Source organism: Lytechinus variegatus, chromosome 9 (genome assembly GCF_018143015.1).
Source record: "Lytechinus variegatus isolate NC3 chromosome 9, Lvar_3.0, whole genome shotgun sequence".
Lineage (NCBI taxonomy): Eukaryota > Metazoa > Echinodermata > Echinoidea > Temnopleuroida > Toxopneustidae > Lytechinus > Lytechinus variegatus.
This window is the reverse complement of record NC_054748.1, coordinates 27,520,061-27,547,013: the sequence shown is the minus strand read 5'-3', so window position 1 is coordinate 27,547,013 and position 26,953 is coordinate 27,520,061. Positions and strand designations below refer to the sequence as shown.

Below are 26,953 nucleotides of genomic sequence, written 5' to 3'. Positions count from 1 at the left end.
AAATCTAAGCAGACGACGGAGCATAATGTAGCTTATGCATAGAATGATGATGGGTTCAGCGAAGAGCCCAGAGAAAATAAGGGGGACATATTCAATCCCGAAATGCTTTGCGAGTGGTCACAAAATCGTCTCGGCGCAAATCACCTAATTCAGCCGTCTGGTGAAATCGCTGATAACAACAATCACCGATTTGGTAATGATTTTAGTTTCCTGAAACTTGCATTTGTAAAGTTTTAAATATCAAAGTATGTTTTCATATTTATGTATATCCTTTAACATATTTTTTAATGTTATCTTTGATATCGTTGTAGTCATATTCTTTCATATTCGTTTCTTGATCACTACTAATTTGTTGTTGTATTTGATCGGCATTTGATTTCGTTGTCATGAACAATAAAATATGCGCGCAGCTCAGTTGCATGCGCGTATCGAGTTGACCTTCCTTAGAGCAACACGCTTGTGTGTTGCTGCCCTCTACGTTCGTTGGTGATGGCCAACTGAACTCTGCCAGCTGATCATGTCGAGGTCAATAATTGCAGCCAGTCGGGTCTTCAGTACAGTAAGGGTATGTATTAATCACTGCTAAATTGCATGAACGCATTATTCAGGTAATTGAGCTCCCAATTTAGGGTTGATAGGAACGATAAATAAGTTCTGACGTTGAGTTTAAGGCACACAAGTTTGCTCCTGACTTGTCTCAGCGCGATGTTTCATGACATGAGTGACATGGATTGCCACGCCGACGGAGGCGGCATATCACTTGAACTCCAGCCGGTGCTGATGCGACTGTCGCGATCGCGAGTAGGGCCAACCGGAGGCTCGTTTCCGTTTTACACCCTGGCGAAGGCATTTTCCGGAAAAGTAGCCAAAAAGTGACTAGTGAAGAGTCTACGTCTACGTTTGTTTACAAATATCAGCTGGGCGCGCGATCCAAAGTTGGGTCTGAAGTCCGCACCGAAGTTATCCGCAGAACATATACTTGCAAATGCAGCTGAGCTTAAATTTCCAGGTTCAATACGAATGTTTGCCTCGATCATTTGCCTTGCCGATTTGCTGATGTCTGTCTTTCTCTCTATCTGTATATCTATCTCAAATTCTATCTCTATCTATCTATGTAACTGCAGTATCTATTTATCTAATAATCTTCTCTGTCTCTCTCATTCTTTATCTAACATCTATCTATCTCAAATTCTCTATCTCTATCTATCCATCCATCTGTCTGTCTTTCTCTTATTCTCTCTATCTATTTATCTATCTATTTTTTTAACTTATCTATCTGTTAATTTGTTAATATTCTTTGTCTCTCTCCCTCTTTATCTATCTAACATCTATCTATCTCTATCTATCCACCTGTCTGTCTTTTTCTATTTCTCTCTGTCTATCTATGTATCTATCTATCTTTTAATTTGTCTATCTTCTCTGTCTCTCTCATTCTTTATCCTCGATCTATCTACCTAACATGATCTATCTGTCTCTCAAATTCTCCATCTCTCTCCCTCTCTAGCATCTGTCTGTCTTTTTTCTCTCTTTTCTTTGTCCGCGTCCATATTTCTATCTATAACATCTCTCTCTCTCCATCTATCGATCTATCCTTCTCTCTCTCTTTCTCTCTATCCCCCTCTTCCTCTATATATCGACCTCTCTGTCTCTCCCCCTCTCTCTATTTATCTATCCATCCATTTCTCCCTCTTTCCGATCTCTCTTTCTATCTATCCACCTCTCTCTCTCTCTCTATTTCTATCTATCTATCTATCTGTCTATCTTGTCTTTATCTATTTATCAGTCTTCTATATCTATCTTTCGGCAGCTTCTAAGCCCTTCTAAGTGTATCAATCCATCAAACTTCAATTTGTCTTTCCATTATAAGTATCTGTTTATTTTGATTTTGTCTATCATTCTATTCATTTAGTTAATAATTCATTTTTAGAAAAAAAAACTATCATAAACAACGCGACTGCAAAAGCATGTTCGGATTTCTCTCCTGACTGCCGCTCTCTCTGTACATGAAGTGCCGAGGAACTCTGTGCTCTGATCAGTAACTGTGCAAATTGCATGCGGTGGTGGACTCGCCTGTGTCGCACGCTGCATGCAACCAGCGACGTGTGTAGACTCTTCACTAGTCGCTTTTTTGCTACTTTTCCGGAAAATGCCTTCGCCAGGGTGTAAAACGGAAACGCGCCAACCGGAGGGCCAACAAACCTTGTTCACTGAATGAATGAATGAGTGAGTAGGGCCACTCATTCATTTAATGAACAAGGTTAATTAGGTGGTCTGTCATTTATGACAGATCACCTCTTAATTTCGTCAGAATTTTCTTTTTATTTATTTATTTTTAACGATTTTTTTGTCGCCAAGTTATCTCAAAATCGACTTGATCAATTTCATTGAATTTCATGTCATTTATAGGATCTGTCATGGACACGTCAGAATAAGCTTTTCAAGGTCAACAGGTCATGATGACGTCATCTAGGCGCCATTTTGTAAAATCACATTATCAATCACATCTCCATTATCAATTATCAAAAATCAATCAAATTTACATCACATCAACTTCAGGTCAAGGGTCATCAGGTCATGTCATCAAAAGTCACCTGGAGGTCACGACGCGCGCGTCAAAATTTAAAAATGCTCAAAATCACTTTTTGACCAAACGAGAGTACGTTTCAGGTCATTCTAAGCATTTCAAAAATTTGCGCGCGCGCACGCATGCGTGCGCGTTTCCGCGCGTAACACCTTAACGCAAAGTAGAAACACCGTTTTTTTTACATCATTGCATTGATAATAAAATTCTGAACAATTTGGTACCTTGATCAACCTTCTACGACCATTAAAAACGAAATTAACACCCGTTAAAGTTTGCAGCACGTGTGCGCGCGAGCTCTCACTATAGGCCATATATGGGCAAAAACATGCCTATTGAAAATTCACTGTAGCTCTTTAAATAGTCCATTGACCCCCAATTTTTTTTCATATATCGATAGAGTATGAGTTGTAGATTTGATTTCATGTCATCAATGTCCCTAAATTATATCATGACGTCATCAAAATGGCGCCTAAACTAAAAATTTCATTTTTTCAAAAATGACGTCATCAAATTTATGCAAATTTGGTTGTAACTTCTCGAATATAGATCGTTTTTCGCCCAGATTTCGATATGTTGTAGTTTAGAATGTATTCTTCCTCCTCAGTTAACATGAATATTCGTTTTGAGAAACGCATCATTGCGTAAAACAGCGATGAAAAGAGGCATGTCATTTTTCCTCATTTTGCGTGTAATCTCTATGGGACATGACTTTTTCTCAAAACCAGATTCGACATTCCTCTATTTCGTGAGCCATATCTCCATTTTTTCTTGTCAGTTTTCTTTAAGCTTTTAGTATGTTGTAGCTGAGATTCTAAGCTTTTGCTAGTGTGCCCTTCATTTTTTGATCAGATGCCGGGATCATGCCCGTATTTCACTTGCAAAATTGGACTTGTAATTCTCAAAATTGCTTACGTGTATTCTCTATGGGGAATATCGTGGCTTTGACTGCTTCTTAAAGGGCGCGGGTTCGAGTCCTGGGGTGAACAAGATGAATTTTTTTTTCACTTTTTTTTTTCTTTTTGCCACTTCTTACATGATCCTTTATGATAATTTAAAGGTATAAAAGTTTAAATTTAGCAAGATAAAACAGATTATAATTACTTTTTTTCATATCACATGTATTTTGCGTGTAATCTCTATGGGACATGATCTTTTCTCAAAACTAGATTCGACATTCCTCTATTTCGTGAGCATATCTCCATTGTTTCTTGTCAGTTTTCCCTGAGCTTTTAGTATGTTGTAGCCGAGATTCTAAGCTTTCGAAAATATGCCCTCCATCATGCCCGTATTTCGCTTGCAAAATTGGAATTGTAATTCTCAAATTTGCTTACGTGTAATCTCTATGGGGAATATGCTAGCTTAATGGATAACGCATTTGACGTGTTCGTCCGTATTGCTGACGTGTAGGTCCGTGTTGCTGACGTGGTGGTCCGTGTAGCTGACGTGTAGGTCCGTGTTGCTGACGTATTGGTCCGTGTTGAAGACGTGCTCTGCCGGCATGATCCGTGTGAAGCTGCCGTGTTGATGCCGTGTTCACAGTCATCTGGGGCAAAACTATCCCGGACCTCCCCGGATCATGCATGCATTGCCGTGTTGATCCGTGAGGTATAATCATCTATCTTGTATGTATCTGTTTGAAGATGTATGTCTGACGATTGTCATCACCACATCAATAATCGCATTTAGTAATGGTCAAAACTTATTCTTAGGATGTCTACGATCAAGATTATCAATGATATCTAAATGATTTATTTCATACATCAGCCGACACTGAATGACAAATCATGACAGACCACCTAATTCGTCCGCATGACGAATTAAATTCTAGTTGTTATATAACCTTGTTCTCTGTTACTTTTCCATGAGCTGTGTGTGTGGGGGATGGGGGAAAAGGTTGGCAATGTTCGGCATATTTTCTCTTGTTTTGGAGGTCAAATGCTTGATTTTTTGACATGTTTTACACACTGTCGTTTCCATAAACGTTTCAGTATGACTGAGTAAGCAACATTATTTTTAGAGTCTTTTAACGTTAGAGGTGCTGGTCAGAAAATTGGGATCATCCCAGTTTACAGGGACTGTCTCAGTTTTCAAAAATCAAAGATTTCTCCACACAAAAAATCTAGGAAAGTTCATTCACCTGTCAAACTCAAAGTGCCAACACAAATCAAGTGCGCTAAACATATCGGGTTTCATAACAAAATTATTGGAAGACGGCAAGTCATGAAAAATAGACAGTGAACTGGGCCTGGGGAAATTGAGGTCACTGATTCTATTTTTACAAAAGGAGAGCACAATCCCAGTAATTGCTGTCTATGTCCCACAGAGGAAAGTAAAAAAATGTCCCATAGCAGAGCTTCCAAGTCTCACGCATTATGCGTGAGACTCAAGCATTTTGGACTCATGTTCATCCCCTCAAATCTCTGTCTCACGCAACTATCACAGCCTATCCCCATATACATTGTACACAATGTCTGTGATCTCACTCATATTCACAGAAAATCTCATGCATAGCTGGTCTTTGAACTTGGCATCTCTGCCATAATTCATAAATGTTGAGGGCTCTAAAAGCCGAAACATGAAATTGTGTGTCTTCTTGTTGTAGGTTAATTGAAGGAACACTTGTATGTCAAAATCAAAACAGCCCCTATGCAGAGAGGTAAATCAAGAAATAAGAGAAATATTCAGGGGTGATATTCCTCAGATTTAAATTGAATTTCCGATTTTTATTTTCCAGCAAGGCATACGATTTTTTCCTTCTTTTTTGCCCAATTTTGAAAATCCAAGCTTTTTCCAATTTTTTTTCTGATTTGTTTTTTTTTTTAGTGCTAACATACATATTGCACTGCGCGGCTCTAATAATTGGTAATTTCAGCACCGCAGTGATTTTGACCTTACCCCTGAGCTACATGTACATTTAAATGCATGCATGCCCGTGCTACCCGGGCCGCCGCAGCATCTTGGAACGTGTGTGTGTACAAATGTTCGTTCGCATGTCACGATACGAATATTGTCGATTAGTAACCTTGTGAGTTTTCTTTCGAGGGGAATATGGGCAGTTGCAGGCATTGAACTTTCATTATTTATTGTGATCTTGGTCATGGACATTGACATGCAAATGAATTTTTCTCTTGTTTACGACGACTGAGCTAGCTAGCTGAGCTTTGACCTTCGCGAGTTTGTTTACTATTAATTTTAGCATCGTCTAAGTTTTAACTTTTAAGTTTAATACTTGTAAGTTGAAAGATATAAAATAACTACATAATTTCACGTTCATATAAAATATTCATTTCATCAATTCAATAGCACATGTACTTCTACTCACCAGTAAGCCTTTGTAAAACTTTCTTTTTCCAACATAACAATTCAAATAATATTCAGATGATAAATGGTCGTTGATCAGCACAAGAAAATAAGTTACACCTGCTTTCAAGAAGAATTCTATTTCTTGACAAAACAAGTTGAAAAAGAAAATATGTTGACATCGCAACACATCTAACAGTGCGTTGCAGGTTGATGCAAAAGGCATGCAACTCTATGCAACCAGCGATGTTACGTAACAAAAAGTTACGTAACAATGGCATTACCACTTAAACAAGGACAATCCCCATTTGTGGACCAGTGCCTCTACAGTAAAATTGAAGTCTTTTAATTATTTTTTCGAAATAAAAAAAAGAGATTGAAAAATTACTATTTTCTTGAAATTTGTCTTTTTACCAATAGAGGGCCTGCATGAAAATGCCCCAAATTCAAGTTTTTGAGTGCTCCTGTGAATACAAACATTGTCCCCACTTTACTAATTCAAAATAGATTGCAACTGTATGGAAATTAGTATTTTTGGTTACAGAAGTGATATTTTTTAATGAATTTTTAATATGTACGTTGTATAGATCTACATTTAGATTCCCTACAGACATGGTGGTAGCATAGACAGCTGGCAGCCGTCTGTTTCGAGGAGTTTTTTGAACATTTTTTTTCTCCTCGTACACAGAAGGCTCGCTATCGTGCAGCCACCATTAGGGGACTTGCAATGCAAAATCCCCCGTCGGGGCTCTTCAATTTTTGTCTTTAATGAATAAAATTTTTGAAAATTAACGCGACCAAAATGCAAATTTATATTCCCTCTTGGCATTAATTGCCAAAAAACGGAGAAAAATTAAGTTAAAAGGAACAAAAACAGTGACTTACCTCGGCTGTCGTGCAAATTCACTTCCCCGTTTTATCCGATCTTAAATACATAAACATATGGCCATTGAGTCCCGTGTACAGATCGCGCTAGAAATTCGGTATCTGTATTTGGTGAGTGAAAGCCAACGGAGTTCAGCTGAACAACCAACAAAACAGAGACCGAAGCTTTTGGTCTAGGTGGTAGCAGTGAACAAGTGAGTAGGGCTGATGATAAACATAGTGTCATTGGCTGATAGTTCCAGTGCTATGCCAGGAGTGTTTAAGTCATTCGCTTTCTAACGCATGGGTGTGGTTACCCTCCAAGACACCTTAGATTTGTTTGTAAAAAATAGCGGCATGGACAAAATGTCTGGAAAACAATTTTCCACCGTCAGATGCATGAGCTATTTTTTTTTAACTTATAAAATGATTTATCAAAATCTGACTTTTCTTTATGAATCGCTAGACTTACACTTGTGTTAGGAGCTGTAAGAGTGCTTTGGAAATGGTTCCGCTGCCAAGTCTAGACCTATCTAGACTTTTTTTTCTATGAATTTTCAATGTCGATGTAGATTCAAGTCAAAATCGAAATTTCTTTGCAAAATGCTTGAAACTGTAAGTAAAATTTGTAGATGGTTGTGCTGCCATCTTTGCTTTTGTTATTATGGAAAACAATTTCTATGATTCGTTACAATCATTGCAATGCAGGCAGACAATTCTACCAATCATGCATGCAATATTTTAATTTTCCGTCAAAGCATCCTGCTATTGACTATTGTGCATCTGCTTTCAATGTTAAAAGCCAAGTTGGCAGCGGAACCAGTTGCAAAGCACTCTTAACGGCTCCTAACAAAAGTGTAAGTCAAGTAATTCATAAAGAAAAGTCAGAGGTTGATAATTATTTTGTCAAAACATGCTTGCGAAGTGATTATTGTCAAATTTGTATCTTGTTTTTCAGACCTTGTTTACATACTATGTATATGCAGTTATTTTTTGTGATAAATGTTTAAAGCACACTGAAGTGGTCTATCTTTTTAACAACAGATATTCAACAGGAGTGCATTCAGTGTCCATCACCTTAGCCATACGGGTCAAAGTAAGAAACTGTTCAAAATGGAGACAAGAAGCAGCGGAGAAAGACAGATGTCTTCGGAAGAACCAAGAAGGTTTGCTAAACCCGACGAGGTGAACTATGCGTTGAGGCAAGATATGGGACAGGGCTACACAAGGAGTACAATTGAGATATCAGCCTTAGGTAAGTATAGCTGAGAAGCTTTTGGGGAGTAGAAGTCACTTGTGAATGCAAGGTTGCTCTCCACAAAGCCTAGCTCTATTACACTGCATAGAAATAGCAAATGTTACAGGTACAAAATGAGGAGCAGGACCAGTGATATGCCTGTTTCTTAGTTATCCATTAGGTAACAAATACAACAGATCCAAAATATACAAATGTTTATTTTTTTTGAGAAAATGTTAGATTTGGGTGAAATGACGGCATAAATCAACCTATTCATGATATTTTTTGTGCAGGAATGTAAATATATCTTTCACTTTGCCCCGTCTTACAAAGGGTTGCGATTGATCCGTTCAACCTGAGCCGTGTGGAAATACATCAATGTCATCATTTCTACTGCAGGAAATTTGCACAGTGCCCTTTAGAGAAGCACACTGAATTTTCAGAAAAACAATGTACAGTATGAAAATATACATCATGTCTGGAAAATATTTTGAAAAAACATTCTGTTTTGATGTTGACGCTGCTGGCTTTCGTCATTGTGGTTGATCGGATGGAGCGCAACTCTTGGTTAGACCGTGCCCTGATCTGTGAACTAGAGTAGCAAACATATTTAAAGGAAACCAAAAGCCAAGAAGAGATGCAATCTTATTGGAAAGAGTAAAATGAGAGGAACAATTTAAAAAAAAGTTTCATCAAAATCGGTTATGAAATAAGCAAGGTATGGATGATTAAAAAGTCTTGTTGTACTTACTATGTGGATCCTCAAATTGGCAAACGTGCTTCAAAATGGCTGATTTTGTGGACAACTCTCCATTTGTTTTGTACACATATTTTCAGATTTTCCCCTTTATCTTACATATTTCACATTATCTCCTCCTGACCTTGACATATATGGTGTGGATTATATTTTCCCATGACATATGTTGTGCTCAGAAGGAGGCAAGATGCAATTTGAAAGATAATGAGGAAAATCTGAAAATTTGTGTACAAAACAAATGGAGAGTTGTCAATCAGCCATTTTGAAGCACGTTTGCCAATTTGAGGATGCCCATAGAAAGTAAAACAAGAATTTTCAAACTCCCATAACTTGCTTATTTCCTAACCGATTTTGATGAAACTTTTTTTTAAATTGTTCCTCTCATTTTACTCTTTCCAATAAGATTACTTCTCTTCTTGAGTTTTGGTTTCCTTAAGAAGTCACAGACGATCTACAATGAATATGATGCAATCCTTAACTTATGACCACCAATAAGATTTCATGAACTGTTTTAATATGTTTCATTATCTGTTAGGTACCAAATACAACATGGTGTATGGTGAATGGGTACCTGTGGATAGATCGGTTGAAGGATGCCCAGTGGTAATCTGCATACACGGCACACCAGCAACGGAGGGAGCCTTCCGTCCGATTGGCAGTCGGATTGCGTCGGGTGGCTACAGAGTTCTGGCCGTCAACTTTCCAGGTAATCGTTGATTGTTTTGTCTTGTCTTGACAGATATGAGTTTGATCCAGGGCATGTTTCATCAACATTTTTGTAAGACATAAGGTTGGATCCGACTACTTTCCTTGATTTTGATTTGCTAAGAAGCACAGTTCTATGGTAATTGTTGGATAAAAGATACTTTGTTGGATATAACATATGACAAGTACTCTCATGAAATGCTCCCCAGAATACCATGGAGGCCTTCAATTTCGATATTTTTAGGGCAAAGCTACATTTCTAGAGGACTTATTAATTTATTTATTACAGCTTAAATGGTATAAAGGGGAAAAATTCCATGGCCAATTTATGCCAGTCATATTGACATGAAGGCTTTACCTATGTGAATGAGAAAATAAAAAAATGATAAAAAGGGCAAAAGGCATATTTTCAAGGCAATTGCGAGGGTCATTGGGGCCAATAAAAAGACCTCCAAGGGCATAACCGATGATGGATGAAAGAGGTTTGATCTGAAGACCATTTGTAATAAAATCATGTGTACGTATATGTCATTGATTTTAATCAAACCTGTCTTTTAGAGACCATTCTAGGAAGTCAAGAGAAGTCGACGTTATCATGACGAGGTGGTCATTATGATCAGGTTCTAATAATGCATATTACAATGGGGCATACTTTTCAAGGGAAACCAATCTTTATACACAGGTGGTCCTTGTATACAGTTGATTGTGTAAGCAAGTGTGACTATTATTATTTTGTTATTTTCATTATTATTATGTTATTATTATGATATCATCATCATCTTTATCATTATTTTTTTATGCAGGTATGGGGTACACACAGATTGACCCAGAGCGAAAATATGACTACTCATCTTCTGATAAAGCAGAACTCGTCAAAGGTTTTATAACTGCTATGCAATTAGATAGGTAAAGCTATACTGATTCTTTCGTTGTACTTGCTATTAAAGGTTTTATAACTGTCCTACAGTTATACTAAGTTAGATTACTTCATACTGTGCACCTGCCAGAGTTAAAAATTCTGTCAACATGTAAAGCCACACTAATTGTTCATACTTGCTCTAGGTATCAAACTGCTCTAAAATAAGATAGGTAACAAATACACTGACTCTTGCTTCATGCTTGCTAGTGTTCATATCTGCCTTACAATGTGAAAGATAAAGTCCTGGGGTAAAGGTACACTGATAAGTAATAATCGCTTGACTATTACATAGGTGTTAAGCTAAAATAAGTTTATCTCAAGTTTATCAAAATGGTTTTGCAGTTGCCTTACAATCATATATCATTACAAATATATCTTGTTAATCTTATGTGATGTTTTTTTTTTCAGTGTTGCCATGGTTATAGGCCATTCATCTGGAAGTCATGTTGTTGCAGAATTAGGGGCAGATCGAGCCTTAGAAGGTATTCTTCAATCTACTTGCTTCCTATGTGGGACGGGAATCACACCTCATAAGTAGGTACAACCAATGTTTGAATGAATAAATGAGTGACTTGGTGGAAGGATGGATGAATGAATGGTAGAGGAAAGAATAATGGAAGGGTATTCATACTTGATGAGGTAATTTCTCTTGCAGCTCCAAATGGCTAAACTGGAATGAAAGATTTGATAGTTTGATGGATGGATGGGAGGATGGTTGGATGGTTGGATGGATGGATGGTTGGATGGATGGATGGATGGATGGATGGATGGATGGATGGATGGATGGATGGATGGATGGATGGATGGATGGATGGATGGATGGATGGTTGGATGGATGGATGTATGGATGGGTGGTTGGATGGATGGATTAATAGGCAAACGGATGAAAGGATGGATGAATATAAAGATTGATAGATGAATGGATAGGTGGAAGAATGGGTGGATGAATTACTGGATGTATGAGATTGGATGAATGGATTGATGGATATTATGGTATTGTTTAGGATATGGATGATATGTTAGTGGGGGACAATATAGACAGCCAGACACTAATAAATTTAGAGAAGAATACCATTTGCTATTTCTATATCAAATAAAATGAGCCCATACAAAATCTGCGTACATTGTTTCCAACAGGACACCACGGTGAAACAAACATGGCCAGACTGCAATAATGAATATATGGTACTTTAGTTCCATATCTATTGCTGTATGCATTTTATGGTTCAAAACTCAATATAATGAAGAAGCTGTGAAGAAGGTTTTGCCCTAAGTTAGAAAATTGAAAATGATTGCATATTCATGATTGCATATTCTTTTTACTCTAAATTAACGAGTCATGTTTTATCAGTGGACCAGATTTTGATGGATGAAACGGCATCAGACTCTTGAAAGAATTTTTTCACTTGATTCAGCACCTTTCTTTTTCATGGAAAACAGGTTTCACAAAAGGGTAAACATGCCTGTCATACCTCGTCTGATCTTCAAGACAATGTACTTGCCATATATTGGCCGGATAGTCACATATTCCTTCGCTAAGATCATATACCTGTTGGGTTTTCGAGGTCGAAGCGATGAAGCACAAGCCCTTTTCTTCTATGAGGTGATGAAAACTGACTATGATGTGGTAAGAAGCCCAAATCACGGAAATGCCACTCTGAAGTTGTACAGAATTTTCTGACAATGTTCTCCAGTCTGTCTACGTCGGACTCGCATGGAACTGTTTCATAAAGTGATTCGACAATGGTTTTCAATGACAAATGTTATAAGCTACTGAATTCCTCACATCTTATTGGCCGACTGCGACATTGATCATTTTATTTTTGTCAGTGAAAGTCACCACGAAAAATGTTCACCTCTTGAGCCCGATTCGGCCATGCCAACTATCAGATTACCATAACCCCCCGATCCAGTTGGTGTTTCATAAAGCTGTTCGTAAGTTAAGAGCTACTTTAAGCAAGACTGGTGATCCTTTCTAATGGAATATTCACTGGCGATGATTTAGCGTGTAAGAAAGGATCACCAGTCATTCTTAAAGTCGCTCTTACTTATGAACAACTTTATAAAATGGTCCCCTGATCTTAAGGTCTACCAATATTTGAGTTCCAGCATCATTATTTTGTGAATGGAGAAGTTTTTTGAATTAAACATACCAATAAATTCTATCTGAGCGTAAAACTTTTGGTATGTAGATTTGAACCTTCTCACAATATTGAAATTTAAAATTCAGATAGAATTATGGAGCTAGGATTTGTGTCACACATCCTTCATTTTCTTTTCCAAATTCAGAATTGTCGGCCATGCCCCTTATATCAAACCTACAATGTAGCAACCTAAATACCAGTAGTTTGCACTTTATACAGACTGGAGAGTTGTCAGTTTTTGTACTTCCGTTGTGGCATTTTTCCTATAAATGTATTTTAAGTTTCCTTTAAAGTTCACCAACATTTTCCCTTTTTGTACAACTTTGTCCAAAATACAGGATGCAGAAACTTAGTACACGAATACCGTACGCTGCTTCCATCATTTTCAGGGCATTGTACATGCCAGTTATTGGATGGATTGTCCAGTTTCTTTGCTCCAAATTCATTCACTACATGGGTTTTCGCGGGAGAACGACGGAGGCGCAAGTCTTGAGTATCTACGAAGCGGCCCTCTTGGACTTTACCGCGGTAAGAAGGTGGTGTTTGTAGACGTCTCTGCGGTGGTCAATTGCCCGTTGGTCTGCACCCGCTTCGTGTAATTTTTATCTGGTCTCATCCCACACGGTCTAATACTCCTTCGTCTATGCCCAATTCATTTATCTCATTCACCAGTCACCACTTTGTCTGGTTTCAAGTTAGGCTTTACCTAGTCTGCAAGTACAGACTCATATTTGACACTTTAACCCATTTTAATACCATTCTAGAGTGAACGCTAGAAGCCAATTTCTTTGCCTGTGCAGAGCCGGCCACGGTACATAATGAATCTAGTGTCACTACTTCAGACTCTACATTATGCGCTATTCGAATTGAGAAGCAGGGTTCTGTGCATGCAGACTTGGCTTTACCCATTTATCTAATACAGGTATCCTTTTGGTCTAATCTCACTCACTATAGTTTATTAGATTTTTTGTGTCGGCGCAGGAACGCTTTCAGCTCCACACTTATGCGCATTGCATGTGCGCAGAAATGCCCTTAGTAGCGCGCATTAGGGCATTGCGTAAGGGCGTTTCTGCACCAGTGAGGTGCGCGGAAGTTCGGTGCTAAGGGCGTTCCTGCACCAATGTATGTAGGTATTAGAAAAAGTGTAGTGTTGACCCAATTAAAAATGGACCAAATGAATATAAACCATGACATCCACCTGGCCTTTGTTACTTACCTTGTTGTTTTATCTTGATACAAACTGGCATAGAAGTTATAACCCATTGCTCTTAGCCTTCAAGTACTTTGGAAAAAGGTATAGAGTGATGCCATGGACATTTGGTCGTATGCATTCATTCAATTATAAGTATGGTTATATGTGTGTACCCTGTACTGTTGATGTCAGTGTAACACTTCATTTTACTAGGGTTTTCCCCATTTCGTAAAACCTTACAATTATTTTCAATTGCCATTGTGATAGCTACATGTACCATGGTAACACGATTCAAATGCCACTAGAAATCATGATTGTTGCAACGATGGCAAAGTTACCATAATTGTATGGATGAAAATGATGCTCAGATTTTTTTTCATCTGTGAAACAAAATTACAGTGGTTTGATTGCTTTTACAGAATCGTTATTCCACCCTTTATGACTTGTCAGCTGTTTGATTTTGAGACAAACTGTACCTCTGCAAAAACCAAGCATAAAGAAACAGATTGAAAATAAAAACTACCCTTAAAAACAAATGAACAAAATAAATATTGTAGTAACCTTTGTTCATTCTACTTTGTTTTTTTCCCATTGAACATTTCCTTGGTAGATTTTTTATACTTATTTCACTGTTTTGCATGTTATCTGAAAATTCATTTTTGTCTCACCTGCGAAGCAAAGTGAGACTATAGGCGCCGCTTTTCCGACGGCGGCGGCGGCAGCGTCAACATCAAATCTTAACCTGAGGTTAAGTTTTTGAAATGACATCATAACTTAAAAAGTATATGGACCTAGTTAATAAAACTTGGCCATAAGGTTAATCAAGTATTACTGAACATCCTATTAGAGTTTCATGTCACATGACCAAGGTCAAAGGTCATTTAGGGTCAATGAACTTAGACCATGTTGGAGGAATCAACATCGAAATCTTAACCTGAGGTTAAGTTTTTGAAATGTCATCATAACTTAGAAAATATATGGACCTAGTTCATGAAACTTGGACATAAGGTTAATCAAGTATCACTGAACATCCTGCTTGAGTTTCACGTTACATGACCAAGGTCAAAGGTCATTTAGGGTCAATGAACTTTGGCCGAATTGGGGATATCTGTTGAATTCCCATCATAACTTTGAAAGTTTATGGATCTGATTCATGAAACTTCGACATAATAGTAATCAAGCATCACTGAACATTTTGTGCAAGTTTCAGGTCACATGATCAAGGTCAAAGGTCATTTAGGGTCAATGAACTTTGGCCGAATTGGGGATATCTGTTGAATTCCCATCATAACTTTGAAAGTTTATGGATCTGATTCATGAAACTTGGACATAATAGTAATCAAGCATCACTGAACATTTTGTGCAAGTTTCAGGTCTCATGATTAAGGTCAAAGGTCATTTAGGGTCAATGAACTTTGGCCGAATCGGGGGTATCTGTTGAATTACCATCATAACTTTAAAAGTTTATTGGTCTAGTTCATTAAACTTGGACATTACAGTAATCAAGTATCACTGAACATCCTGTGCGTGTTTCAGGTCACATGTCCAAGGTCAAAGGTCAATGAACTTTAGCCGAATTGGGTGTATCTGTTGAATTACCATCATAACTTTGAAAGTTTATGGATCTGATTCATGAAACTTGTACATAAGAGTAATCAAGTATCACTGAACATCCTGTTCCAGTTTCAGGTCACATGATCAAGGTCAGAGGTCATGTAAGGTCAATGAACTTTGGCCATGTTGGGGTTTTTTGTTGAATAACCATCATATCTCTGTAAGTTTATTGGTCTAGTTCATAAAAAGAGGACATAAGACTAACCATGTATCACTGAACATCTTGTGCGAGTTAGAGTAGTATGCAAAGTCAGCACTGCTGCTATATTGAACCGCGTGATGCAGGTGAGACGGCCAGAGGCATTCCACTTGTATATTATTTTCACAACTTTCAATATTTCATATTCACATACATATCCCATATTATTTAACAATATATATTACATTTTATTTTTAATGATTGGTTAAAAGTCAAGCTTTTGGTAAAGTATTGATGTGGTATTCCAATTAATCATCACTAGCGGTGATGGATTTTTGTGTCTCGCTATTTAATCACTCCAGCCCACATAGTCATAACACTTTATGAATGACTTTGAGTAAGCGCAAATCACATTTTCAGTCATTTTGTATTGTATACAGTGCACGTAACAATGGGATGTGTTGTCCCTATGCCGTGCATGTACACCATAATGACAAATACTCATGAGGCTAAGTTAAAATTCTTATTGATATGGTGTTTAATTGGTGATTAAAAGTGTAAATTTATAAATTATCAATTTTTTAAAAATATTGATATGCTTGTCTGATTGTAATATTGGCTTTCAGAAAGAAAATTTCCATTAAGTTGTTGGAGCCACAATTTGCTCTCTGTTTAATATCCCCAGAACGATCACTCACGCAAGCAGTCTTTACATTTTTGAGGTATCATTTTATTTTAAATTTCTCCAGTTCGCTAGATCTGTAAAGAGAATAGCCGAGAAGAAACTACCGGTCCTGCTATTCTTCTCCCTCGACGATGTTGTCGTTGAAGCAGAACTCCTCCAAGAAAATATTGACATTCTTGGGATTCCAGAGGCAGATATCAAAGACTATGATGTTAACGGAGAGTCAGAACTCATCTATGGAGGTGAGTTTTTCAAGGTGGCATTCTATCACCTTTCGCTTTTATCAAGTTCTTATGTTGTCTGAACATCAGGGGCCCGTTGCATAAAACTTTTTACCTGAGAAAACTCAGGTTGTTTTTACCAGAGATTTTGCCCTGTATAAAGTCAATGGGAGAAATCAGACCAACCTTAGTTTTCAGTTTTTACCGGAGTTTTCTCAGGTAAAAAGTTTTATGCAACAGGCCCCTGGTGCCATTTCATAAAACTTGTTCTAATAACAAATCTTAATAATAGTTGAAAGCTACTGAAATCCTTCAATCTGATTGGCTGATGTTAAGTTTGTTATTTGAAGTCATGCATTTGTTATCATAACTAGTCTTTATTGTTAACGGGAGCCTGACCAAGGTGGAACACTGCGTATGAAGTCATATAATCGCACAACTGCATTATTTCAGACCAGAATATTCCAAGCATGTGTTGATAACATCTTCTTGGTCAAATTTCTCCGAAGTTGAACAGATTTATATGGTCCCAAGAGATTTTACTGAGGCAGAGTTGCCTGGGTCCCGTAACACAAAGGTTAGCGATTGATCGTACACTTGATATTCGCAGTTGATTGTACACTGTAGTCGATACAATCAGTCATAAAGAAATGTTCTGGTATCATTGCTAAGCTTTGTGTTACGGACCCCTGAACAGTTTGCTGAGACCAGACTTTTTCGAAGGCTATGCAAATCTACAACATTAAACAGTGTCTTCTGGGCTCAGCTAATTTGTATTTCATAATAATGTGCAACAATATTCATTATCACGAGAGCGTTGTGGGTCTACCGCTAGTTCCTGAGACATACAATACAGCATGGGCTGCGAATGTGAATTGAATCAAGTCATGACTTAGGTCACTGAAAAGTTACTCGAGCAGTATTACATGACTAGTTCCCATTGACATAAGCATATTGACTCGACTGACTTGACTAGTCTTGATTCATATAATGACTTGACTCAACACAAAATTCTAGTGACTCTTTACAGCAACTCTGAATTTCTATCTAAAGGCCACCGCACACCTTACGACCTGACTGGTCTGCGACTTAATGAGGGGCATTAATCACAGGGTAGTTAGAAGCCTCCACACCGCACAATCTGTCTGCGACTCACGCATACGCTTTGTGCACTTTGACGTAGCAACTGAGAAAATGACGCTTACTACTGCGTTGCATATCATGTACGCGTCGGTATTCTGTTGTGTGATTGGCTTGAAGATGGATTGAGCTTGCGATTCAGTCATAAGGATTCGGCTTGTCAAATTCTTACGATTTTCCTTGCGATTTGTCTCCGACTGGTCTGCGACTCTCAAGCTGACAAGAGCTGTGACGTCACATCTCCCCTCACTCTGTCGCAAGCCAGTCGTAGACCAATCGGGTCGTAAGGTTTGCAGTGGCCTTAACATCCACTGGTTATAATACTATATAATGCACTGTGATAGTGGAGAACATCTCTTGATGGGTAAACACCCCACATGTGTCAAATTTCCCAAGAAGAATCAAAGAAATAGGTTTATAATTTTACCATATGAATAGGCTCATCATTTCCATTATATTCTTTTCACAGACGAGACCCTACGGAGAGTTGTCCGCTTCGCCAAAGCCACCCATCGGCTACAGTTCACCAATCCAGAGAAGACTACAGCAGAGATTGTCTCGTTGCTGGATGCTCTGGGAAAAAGTTGATGATACTGAGCCAGAGTGCAACACATCTCACACACACACACCAAAAAGTAATGATTTGGAATCGCTCAAAGTAATTGAAGTATAGTAAAAATGTAGTCTTCATGAGCAGGCTGCCTTAATGAACAGGTTTCAAGTCCAGGTGGGCGTTTCAAAAAGCTGTTCATCTAGTCCATTTGACTTTAAACTTGTTCTTAGGTGCTAATCAGCTAATAATGATAATGATAGTCAGTTCTTGTATAGCGCATAACACATAATGAATATTATCTATGCGCTTCCAAAGGACTTGGATATTATTACCCTGGCTGTAGCTCAAGCAGCTTTTACAGCACGGTGGCATTTCAAGGAATAAATTCCTGCGAGGTACCCATTCACCTCACCTGGGTTGAGTGCAGCACAAATGTGGATAAATTTCTTGCTGCAGGAAACTACGCCATGGCTGGGATTTGGTCCCACGACCCTCTGTTTCAAAGTGAGAAGACTAATCCACTGGGCCACAACACTCCACATAAGAATATCATTATCACAAGAAAGGGTGACCATTCGTATGTAAGGGACAGCTTTATGAAACGCCCACCTGGTAATTTTGATGGGGAAATACATATATACATGTACATGATGCACCAGTGATATATATTTATACAGATTTTCCATGCCATCTGTTTAAAAAGCAAATCTACCTGAAATACTATGACACATTTTATTCAGTATTATCATGCTTTGGCCATTTTATTCTGTTAATGACATATGTTTGCATTTTCGACCAACAGATTTTATATAAATTTTTAATACACAAAATTTATTAAAAAAAGATATCTCAATACTTATGTTGGGAACTTGGGATAAGAGTTTTATTGAGTTTGTTGGAGCCATTCTTATCAGGATATTTCATTGTATAAATTTTGAAATAGATTATACAATAGTATGAAGTAAAAGATGCCTTAATGTGCTGTGCCAAAGTTTATATTATTGGTCAGTGAATATTGAACTTAAGATAAATGTTGTATTAATAATTTTGAAATGTGTTCATAAAATAATGAATGTGAATATATGGGTAAATAAATTACCACACAAGTGTCCGTTTGAATGAATGAAATTATATGTTCTAAATTATTCTGGAATTGGTGTATTTGCTGAGAAATTAGCAAAATAAGCATGGGATTCTATACAGATGTTTGGTCTTAGGCCCTGAGCGCACTATGCAATCCAATACGACACAATTAAAAAAAAAAAAAATCGCATTTCAGCATAAAATTTGAAAATTCCAAAGAGAAAAATTACTGTAGTTCTGCATAATGTTAGGAATAATAAAATAATGATTTTGCTCTGCGGCAGTCTGAATCTGCTTCAAGTCTTGGCCGATGATGAGGTTAGCTGCGATTTAGAATTAACTTTGCTGTTATTCCTACAGGGAGGCTCGATTACCAGGGGCCTGTTGCAGAAAGAGTTGCGTTTAAACGCAAGTCAAAAAATCAAACGCAAGTCCCAAATGCGCGCTGTTGATTGGTTGAAAATCAAGTTGCGCATGATTTTTAGAGTTGCGATCGACTCTTTCTGCAACGGGCCGCTGGACTGAATTTTGATTTCAGTAGTCTCACCACTATTATCTCTGATCGCTAAGATTTCATTGGTTGGAATGTTCATATCAAATATTATTTTGATTTTGAAAATCAGATCACAGCGAATTGCATAGTGTGTGTTGGGCTTTTTAAAGATTTTTTTTTTGCCTGCGAGGATCCCAGGAAAAGGGCCATTGTTATTTCATCCCTATCACCAACATCTGGGCCCTGTTGTTCAAAGAGTTATGATTGATCCGATCAATTGTAACTATGGACGGCCAGCAACGCCAACATCTATTATGCATGTTTGTTCAAAATATTTTCTAGCTGTGATGTATATTCATGCATTCGTTGTTTTCTTGAAAATTTCACTGCGCTTCTCTTGGAATAAAAAGGACATTGTGCAAATTTTTCATAGAAAAAATTATGACACTGATGGATTTCCAGAATATGATTGATCGGATCAATCGTAAGTCTTTGTACAACAGGGCCCTGTTTTTTAGTCCTGTTTGTTACTTATACAGGTATAAAGAAGCTGAAAGAAAAGGTGGTATAAAGAGAACATTCCTTGTCATTTGCAGAGCTGCCAAGTAGTATGGATTTTCAGTATTTAGTAATGAAAAATGAGAATACTGATGGTTTCATGCAAAATACTGATTTCTCAAGTTTCAGTTTTATGTGTTGTCCTATGGTATTTCTTTGAAAATACTGATTTCCTCGCCAAAATACTGATTTTCAGCTTTAAAAATACTGAAATGTTCTTGTTCAGGTTGGCAGCTCTGCATTTGTTGACAGTTTTTGTTGCTGGCTAGACAAGTGTGTGTCTGATAATTATACTCTAAAATAACAAAGTATTATACATGTATGCAGGAAACCAAAATTTAATCATATACAATAAAAAGCAGTGTCGACTTTTTCTCAAGTACCATAACATGCATATTTGATATGCTTGACTATATAAAGGTTTAATAAATTCATGACATTGATTTCTTTTTTATAATGATAGTATTAATGATGATGATCGCAACAACATTTCTATAGCGCCTTATCATCTATTTGCTCTTTAATGATATACAGTAAAAATCAGTGTTTACTTTTTCTTACATACCATAACATGCATATACTTGACTATATAAAGGTTTATTAATTCATGACATTGATTTTTTTTTTATAATAATAGTATTAATGATGATAATAACAACATTTCTATAGCGCCTTATCATCTATTTGCTCTTTAATGATATACAGTAAAAATCAGTGTTTACTTGTTCTTACGTACCATAACATGCATATACTTGACTATATAAAGGTTTAATAAATTCATGACATTGATTTTTTTTTATAATAATACTAATAACTAGAATTTTAATTCGTCTTACGGACGAATTAGGTGATCTGTCTGTGAATCTCATGATTATGATCTATTTTTTTATAATGATCACCATGTCAATGCAGATCAATATGAGCATCATGATATTAAGCGCAGTTTTGTTAATGAAAGGACATGTTGAATACTGTTGAAAGACATTATTTGAAAGAAAAGGTTGTAAAAAAAACTTGCTTTTCTAAAAAATGACAATTCAAATTTAGCAAGTGATAACACGAAATAGTGAGCAGTGGTGATGAAAGCAAGAATCTAGAATCCAGTTTTGAAAAATTTAAATCAGTATCCATAGACTAGATTTTTGGTTACCTCATGAACAATCATGACCAAATGACCTTTCATTTCTTACATTACGATAGGTAGATTTCATTGCAAGATATTATGCAAGCATGTCTTACATAGCAGGATGGAGAAATTGCATAGACCAAGTGAATAGAAAGCAAAGCAATGAACACTGATGGAGGTATTTGGAATGCGTTCAGCATGTTCTTATAACAATACTTGGCCAACTCTGAAATACCAGTTGCTAGTACACGCATTGTTGCTTTTATGCGTGTATTGAAACGCACAATTCAAAAGAAAAATCAAGACATCAAGGTTGTTGCTAATATCTCATTAAATATAAAACAATCATGTCACTTCTTATGAACTTCTTATCCTGCGCAGAATGGAACCACAAACTGGCTTATGGGGGTTACACGCAAAATGAGACAAAATTTAATAAATAAAAAAAAACAGATCCTGATGGGTTTCGATCCAGGGACCCTCGCATTACAAGGCAGATGCACTAACCATTCGACCACAGTAACTGCCATACACTTTCTAGGCAACGATGAAATATAACCTCAAATTGAATTATTCAAGTGCAAGTTTTATAATAATGATATACTTTTATACATTGTTAATATTTATGATGATCTCTTGCTTAAAATGATAAGATTGTAAAATAATTTGGAAGAATATAAAACCAGCTACAATATGTAGAAAACCGGGCCAAAAACGACCAATGATTACGGAGTTATAGTCATATTTCCAAAATTATTAAAACGTCATAAAACAAAAATGGAAAATTTTAGTTCTGACGAAAATTTGAAGACGTTATGATAAAATTTATTGTCTAATGTGACATGAAATCACATCTACAAGTCCTATTCTATCCGAATATAAAAGAAAATTTGGGGGTCAACGGACTATCTGAAGAGTTATATAGAATTTTGTAAAAGCATGTTTTTGCACATTTTTGGCCTATTGTGAACGCGCGCTTGCGCACGTAATTCAAACTTTGTCGGAGGCGCATTCCTTTATTACTGGTCGTAGAAGGTCGGTTAAGGTATCAAATTATTGGGAATTTCATAAAGAATGCATTGATGTAAAATAAAGTGCAGTTGTGCGTTGCGTAAGGACGTTACGCGCGTAAACGCGCGCGAAAACCTGTGAGCGCGCAAATTCCTGAAATGCTTAGAATGACCTGATTCGTACTCTGCTTTGATCAAAAAGTGATTTTGAGCATTTTAAAATTTTGACGCGCGCGTACATGCGCGTCGTGACCTGTACATGACCTTTCATGACATGGACAGTTGACCCTTGATCTGAAGTTAATTTGATGTTAATATTGTTAATTTTTGATGATTGATAATGGAGATATTGTTGATAATGTGATTTTACAAAATGGCGCGTAGATGACGTCACGATGACCATTTGACGTTGAACTTGTTTCGTACACATCGTATGATAACTGTCCATAATTGATAACATTTTGATGAAAATTGATTGATTAGTTTTGATGATTTTGGTGGAACAAGAAAAGGGTGGAAAAAGAAAAATAAATAAAAAGAATAAAGAAATAAATAAAAAAGAAAATTCGTAGAAACACAAGAGGTGATCTGTCAATAATTGACAGATCACCTAATGATGATGATAACAACATTTCTATAGCGCCTTATCATCTATTTGCTCTTTAATGATATACAGTAAAAATCAGTGTTTACTTCTTCTTACGTACCATAACATGCATATACTTGACTATATAAAGGTTTAATAAATTCATGACATTAATTTCTTTTTTATGATAATACTATTAATGATGATGATAATAACAACATTTCTATAGCGCCTTATCATCTATTTGCTCTTTAATGATATACAGTAAAAATCAGTGTTTACTTTTTCTTACGTACCATAACATGCATATACTTGACTATATAAAGGTTTAATAAATTCATGACATTAATTTCTTTTTTATGATAATACTATTAATGATGATGATTACAACATTTCTATAGCGCCTTATCATCTATTTACTCTTTAATGATATACAGTAAAAATCAATGTTTACTTTTTCTTACGTACCATAACATGCATATACTTGACTATATAAAGGTTTAATAAATTCATGACATTGATTTTTTTTTTATAATAATAGTATTAATGATGATAATAACAACATTTCTATAGCGCCTTATCTATTTGCTCTTTAATGATATACAGTAAAAATCAGTGTTTACTTTTTCTTACGTACCATAACAATTTGATATACTTGACTATGTAAAGTTTTAATAAATTCATGACATTGATTTCTTTTTTATAATAGTATTAATGATGATGATCGCAACATTTCTATAGCGCCTTATCATCTATTTGCTCTTTGCATAATGGGAATATCTTCCTGTGTTTCTCATTTCGATGTACACATTTAAAAACTAGATTTCAATTCGTCATGTGGACGAATTAGGTGGTCTGTCTTTATTCTCGCCCTCATGATCACTATTACCATGTTCATGCAGATCATTATGATCTTCATGATGACAACGGAATGTTCATTATGGATGGGATACTTGTGAAAGATGGGAGATGATAAAGCACTGTGAAAAGGGTCTCTTTGATGTATAATACATGTGATATGAAAAAAAGTAATTATAATCTGTTTTAGGGGTTCATATGCATGTACATGTATCATCATTTATAAGCACAAATGTAGACCTTAGTGGGATCTGTACTTGTTGTTTTAAGAAAAATGAGATTTACTCATGTGTGTGAAGGGAATTCCATTCTCTGTTATTCAGTGCTTCTATAGTATACAAATGCCCAAATGCTTATCATTTATCATGCTAGTGCTCACATATTAAGTGCTATATAACTGATGCATGATTTTATTGTTATTGTTATTCTTATTGTTATTTTATTTTCATGTACTGGAGTTCAATCTTGTGTTTTGAATATAATATACAAATATACCACCCTTTCAGTAAGTATAGCGGGAATTATCGGTCCGATGTTGGACTGGCATTAATATTTTAAAAAGTAATTTTAGCAATATGAATTTTGATGCAAAATGTGCTCATGCAGTGTGAGCTCGATCTGTTGATTGTTGTGTACATACAAAATTCGTGCTGCAAACACAAGCTTTTTTACTTGTGGTGCCTGGGGTCTTGGGGGCGCGCGTGCAATGGACAAAATCGTATTGATCCAAAATTGCAAAAGATGATGTCATTGTAAAATGGGCTTAATGATTGATACAGACAACGAATCAAATGACAAGGATCTATCTAGGTGTCATATAATGGCAAATAAGATAAGAATACAGGTAACTCAGCCTATTAAAGTCGACCTTCCATATGTCGAAGCATTATGTTAATGTCTGTCGTAGAGTGTATTGCAATGTAAAAGAAAAACCATCATTACTGTATATCATGTATGTCTTGTTTGATAATTATGCAATATTTTGTGAATGATTGGTGAATCATATATATATACTTGTCATTACAATGTAAAGATTGATATTTTTATACCATGAATAAATTTAATTCATTTTTCAAAGAAAAAAAATGTCCTCTTTATTGTGTATCATGTATGCTGTGTTTGATAATTATGCAATATTTTATGAATGCTTGAAGGAATATTGTCTTTACAATGTAAAGATAAATTTCTTTGATATAAATAAATAACATTTCATACATACTTTGATGTTGCAATGTTTCTTAAAATGCAAAGTTTTAAAACAGGCCTATTATTAAAAGGAAATGAAAATTGTTTGGACTATATGGATGCAATGGCACATCTGGGGCTCGTTTCATAAAAATTAGTGTAAAAATAAATTTGCAACAATGGCTTAAAGCTACAGAAATATTTCAATCTGATTGGCCGATAGTAATCTTGTTCCAGAAACTGCATTTGTTACTGAACATTAAAGTTTTTTTAAAACAGGCCTCAGGTTTCGATGGTTCCAGAGATAGCAGGGCCTCGTTGCATAAATGTTACTATTGTGGTAACTTTGCCAACCAATGGTAACTACCAAGGTAACGCTGATCAACAGCCAATCAAAATCAAGGATTCCATGCAAGATACCATTGAATGGCAGAGTTACCATAAGGCAATGGGGCTCATATTGTCTCAGTTCTAAGGGTTGGCTGCACAGAAGCTATGTTGTAAGAGCTAACAATGCACTATTAGAGGCTCTGTTACAAACGGTAATGTCGCAGCGATGTCTAATATGTCTGAAGAATGCATTGGATCAATGTTCGACATCATAATCCGGAATATGTGACTGGGCCTACTGTAAGTGCTCTGTTAACGCTATATAACAAGGTTTCTGTGCAGCAGATGAAGATCATTGTACACTACCATGGCTATTAAAACCCAATGTTAATAGCCTGTAAGCTGGAAAACGGTGGACTACGGGCTGACGGTCCCAGAGAGTGAAGTTGGCAGTCAGTAAAGCGTCTGCCCGTCGAACCAAAGATTGTGGGTTTGAGTCCACCCCAGATGGATGAATGAAGCCAGCCGTTGTGTGTAAACGTCTCTCCCCTGTTCATACATGTAGATGCAGGCTATGTTACAGTGGAAAACACTCCGTCCCTCGGATAGGCCGTTAAATGGGGCCCCGTTTAGAGGAGAATCACTACCTTTGCACGTTAAGAACCCACTGCACTATTCGATTAAGAGTAGGGGGAAACCCCGGTGTAGTGGTCCACCTGCATTCCCCCAACCAGTTATATCGGGAGGAGAGACCTGCGGGTCAGTTTTGTGTGCGCGCCCTTCTAGGCGACCGAGATTGGCTGGCTCCTCCAATGCGCCTTTGAATGTCTTTGGCAGATATATGGCGCCATACAAATGCTGTGCATTGACTAAATATGGCAATTAGACCAAATGGTTAGTAGACCAACTGCATGTAGACTAAGGATTAGACCATGTGGAATGAGACCTAATGGAAAGTAGACCAAGTGGCAATTGAATAATGAATTTCTTAATACAACCCCCCCCCACTCCCCCCGGATCCAGCTGGATTATGGGTAATACATGTACCATTTCGGGGGCCATATTGTTTTTGCACAATATCTGGCCTCTCCAAACTATTGTATCTAATCCACAGCAATCCACAAATATTCTGTTGCAATTTTACAACTGATAGATCAACGTTAGTTATAGCAAATCAGATTAAACTTCTTGTTTCAAGGAGCAGATTAGCAATCAATCACTAATTTGCAATTAACTGCAAGATATATGATTGATTTAGGGACCAGAAATCGACTCGCCATATTGTTTTTGCACAATATCTGGCCTCTCCAAACTATTGTGTCTAATCCGCTAGATCCGCGCCTGTCCCCTCTCCTGAATCCCGACGAACAAAAAGTCTCACACAGCAAAGTGACCAAAGATTTGTAGGTTAGATTTTATTAATAAGAATATATAACTTATATAAAAAAATAAAAACATGCATTTTCTTTTAAATTTCAGAATGACATGAATAGATGTTTGAGTGACTGAATAGATGTTTGACTGAAATGGCAGGATATATGTCTCTTATACTAACATAAGCACTTTTACTTGGTTAGTAGTACATGTACAATAAGTACAAATACAATAGTATATTTCAATACAATAGTATAGTACTGCTCTCAAATTACAGGACTGTCATAGGTACAAGA

At 36.7% G+C, this 26,953-nt stretch overlaps 1 protein-coding gene across 2 annotated transcripts; it reads left to right on the top strand.

Annotated features, from left to right (window-relative positions):
* Window positions 1–491: 491 nt before the first annotated feature.
* Window positions 492–18,297, top strand: LOC121421743. 2 transcript variants are annotated; one of them, XM_041616536.1, is made up of 8 exons: window positions 492–565; window positions 7,793–8,003; window positions 9,278–9,448; window positions 10,251–10,353; window positions 10,775–10,900; window positions 12,849–13,038; window positions 16,205–16,382; window positions 17,971–18,297. In XM_041616536.1, exons 1-8 carry the CDS (start codon window positions 518–520, stop codon window positions 18,087–18,089), a joined length of 1,146 nt encoding a protein of 381 aa, XP_041472470.1. In that variant the 5' UTR covers window positions 492–517; the 3' UTR covers window positions 18,090–18,297. The 2 variants fall into 2 exon arrangements, with proteins under 2 accessions (XP_041472470.1, XP_041472471.1); XM_041616537.1 differs by lacking the exon at window positions 12,849–13,038 and adding an exon at window positions 11,807–11,993.
* The last annotated feature ends 8,656 nt before the right edge of the window (window positions 18,298–26,953 follow it).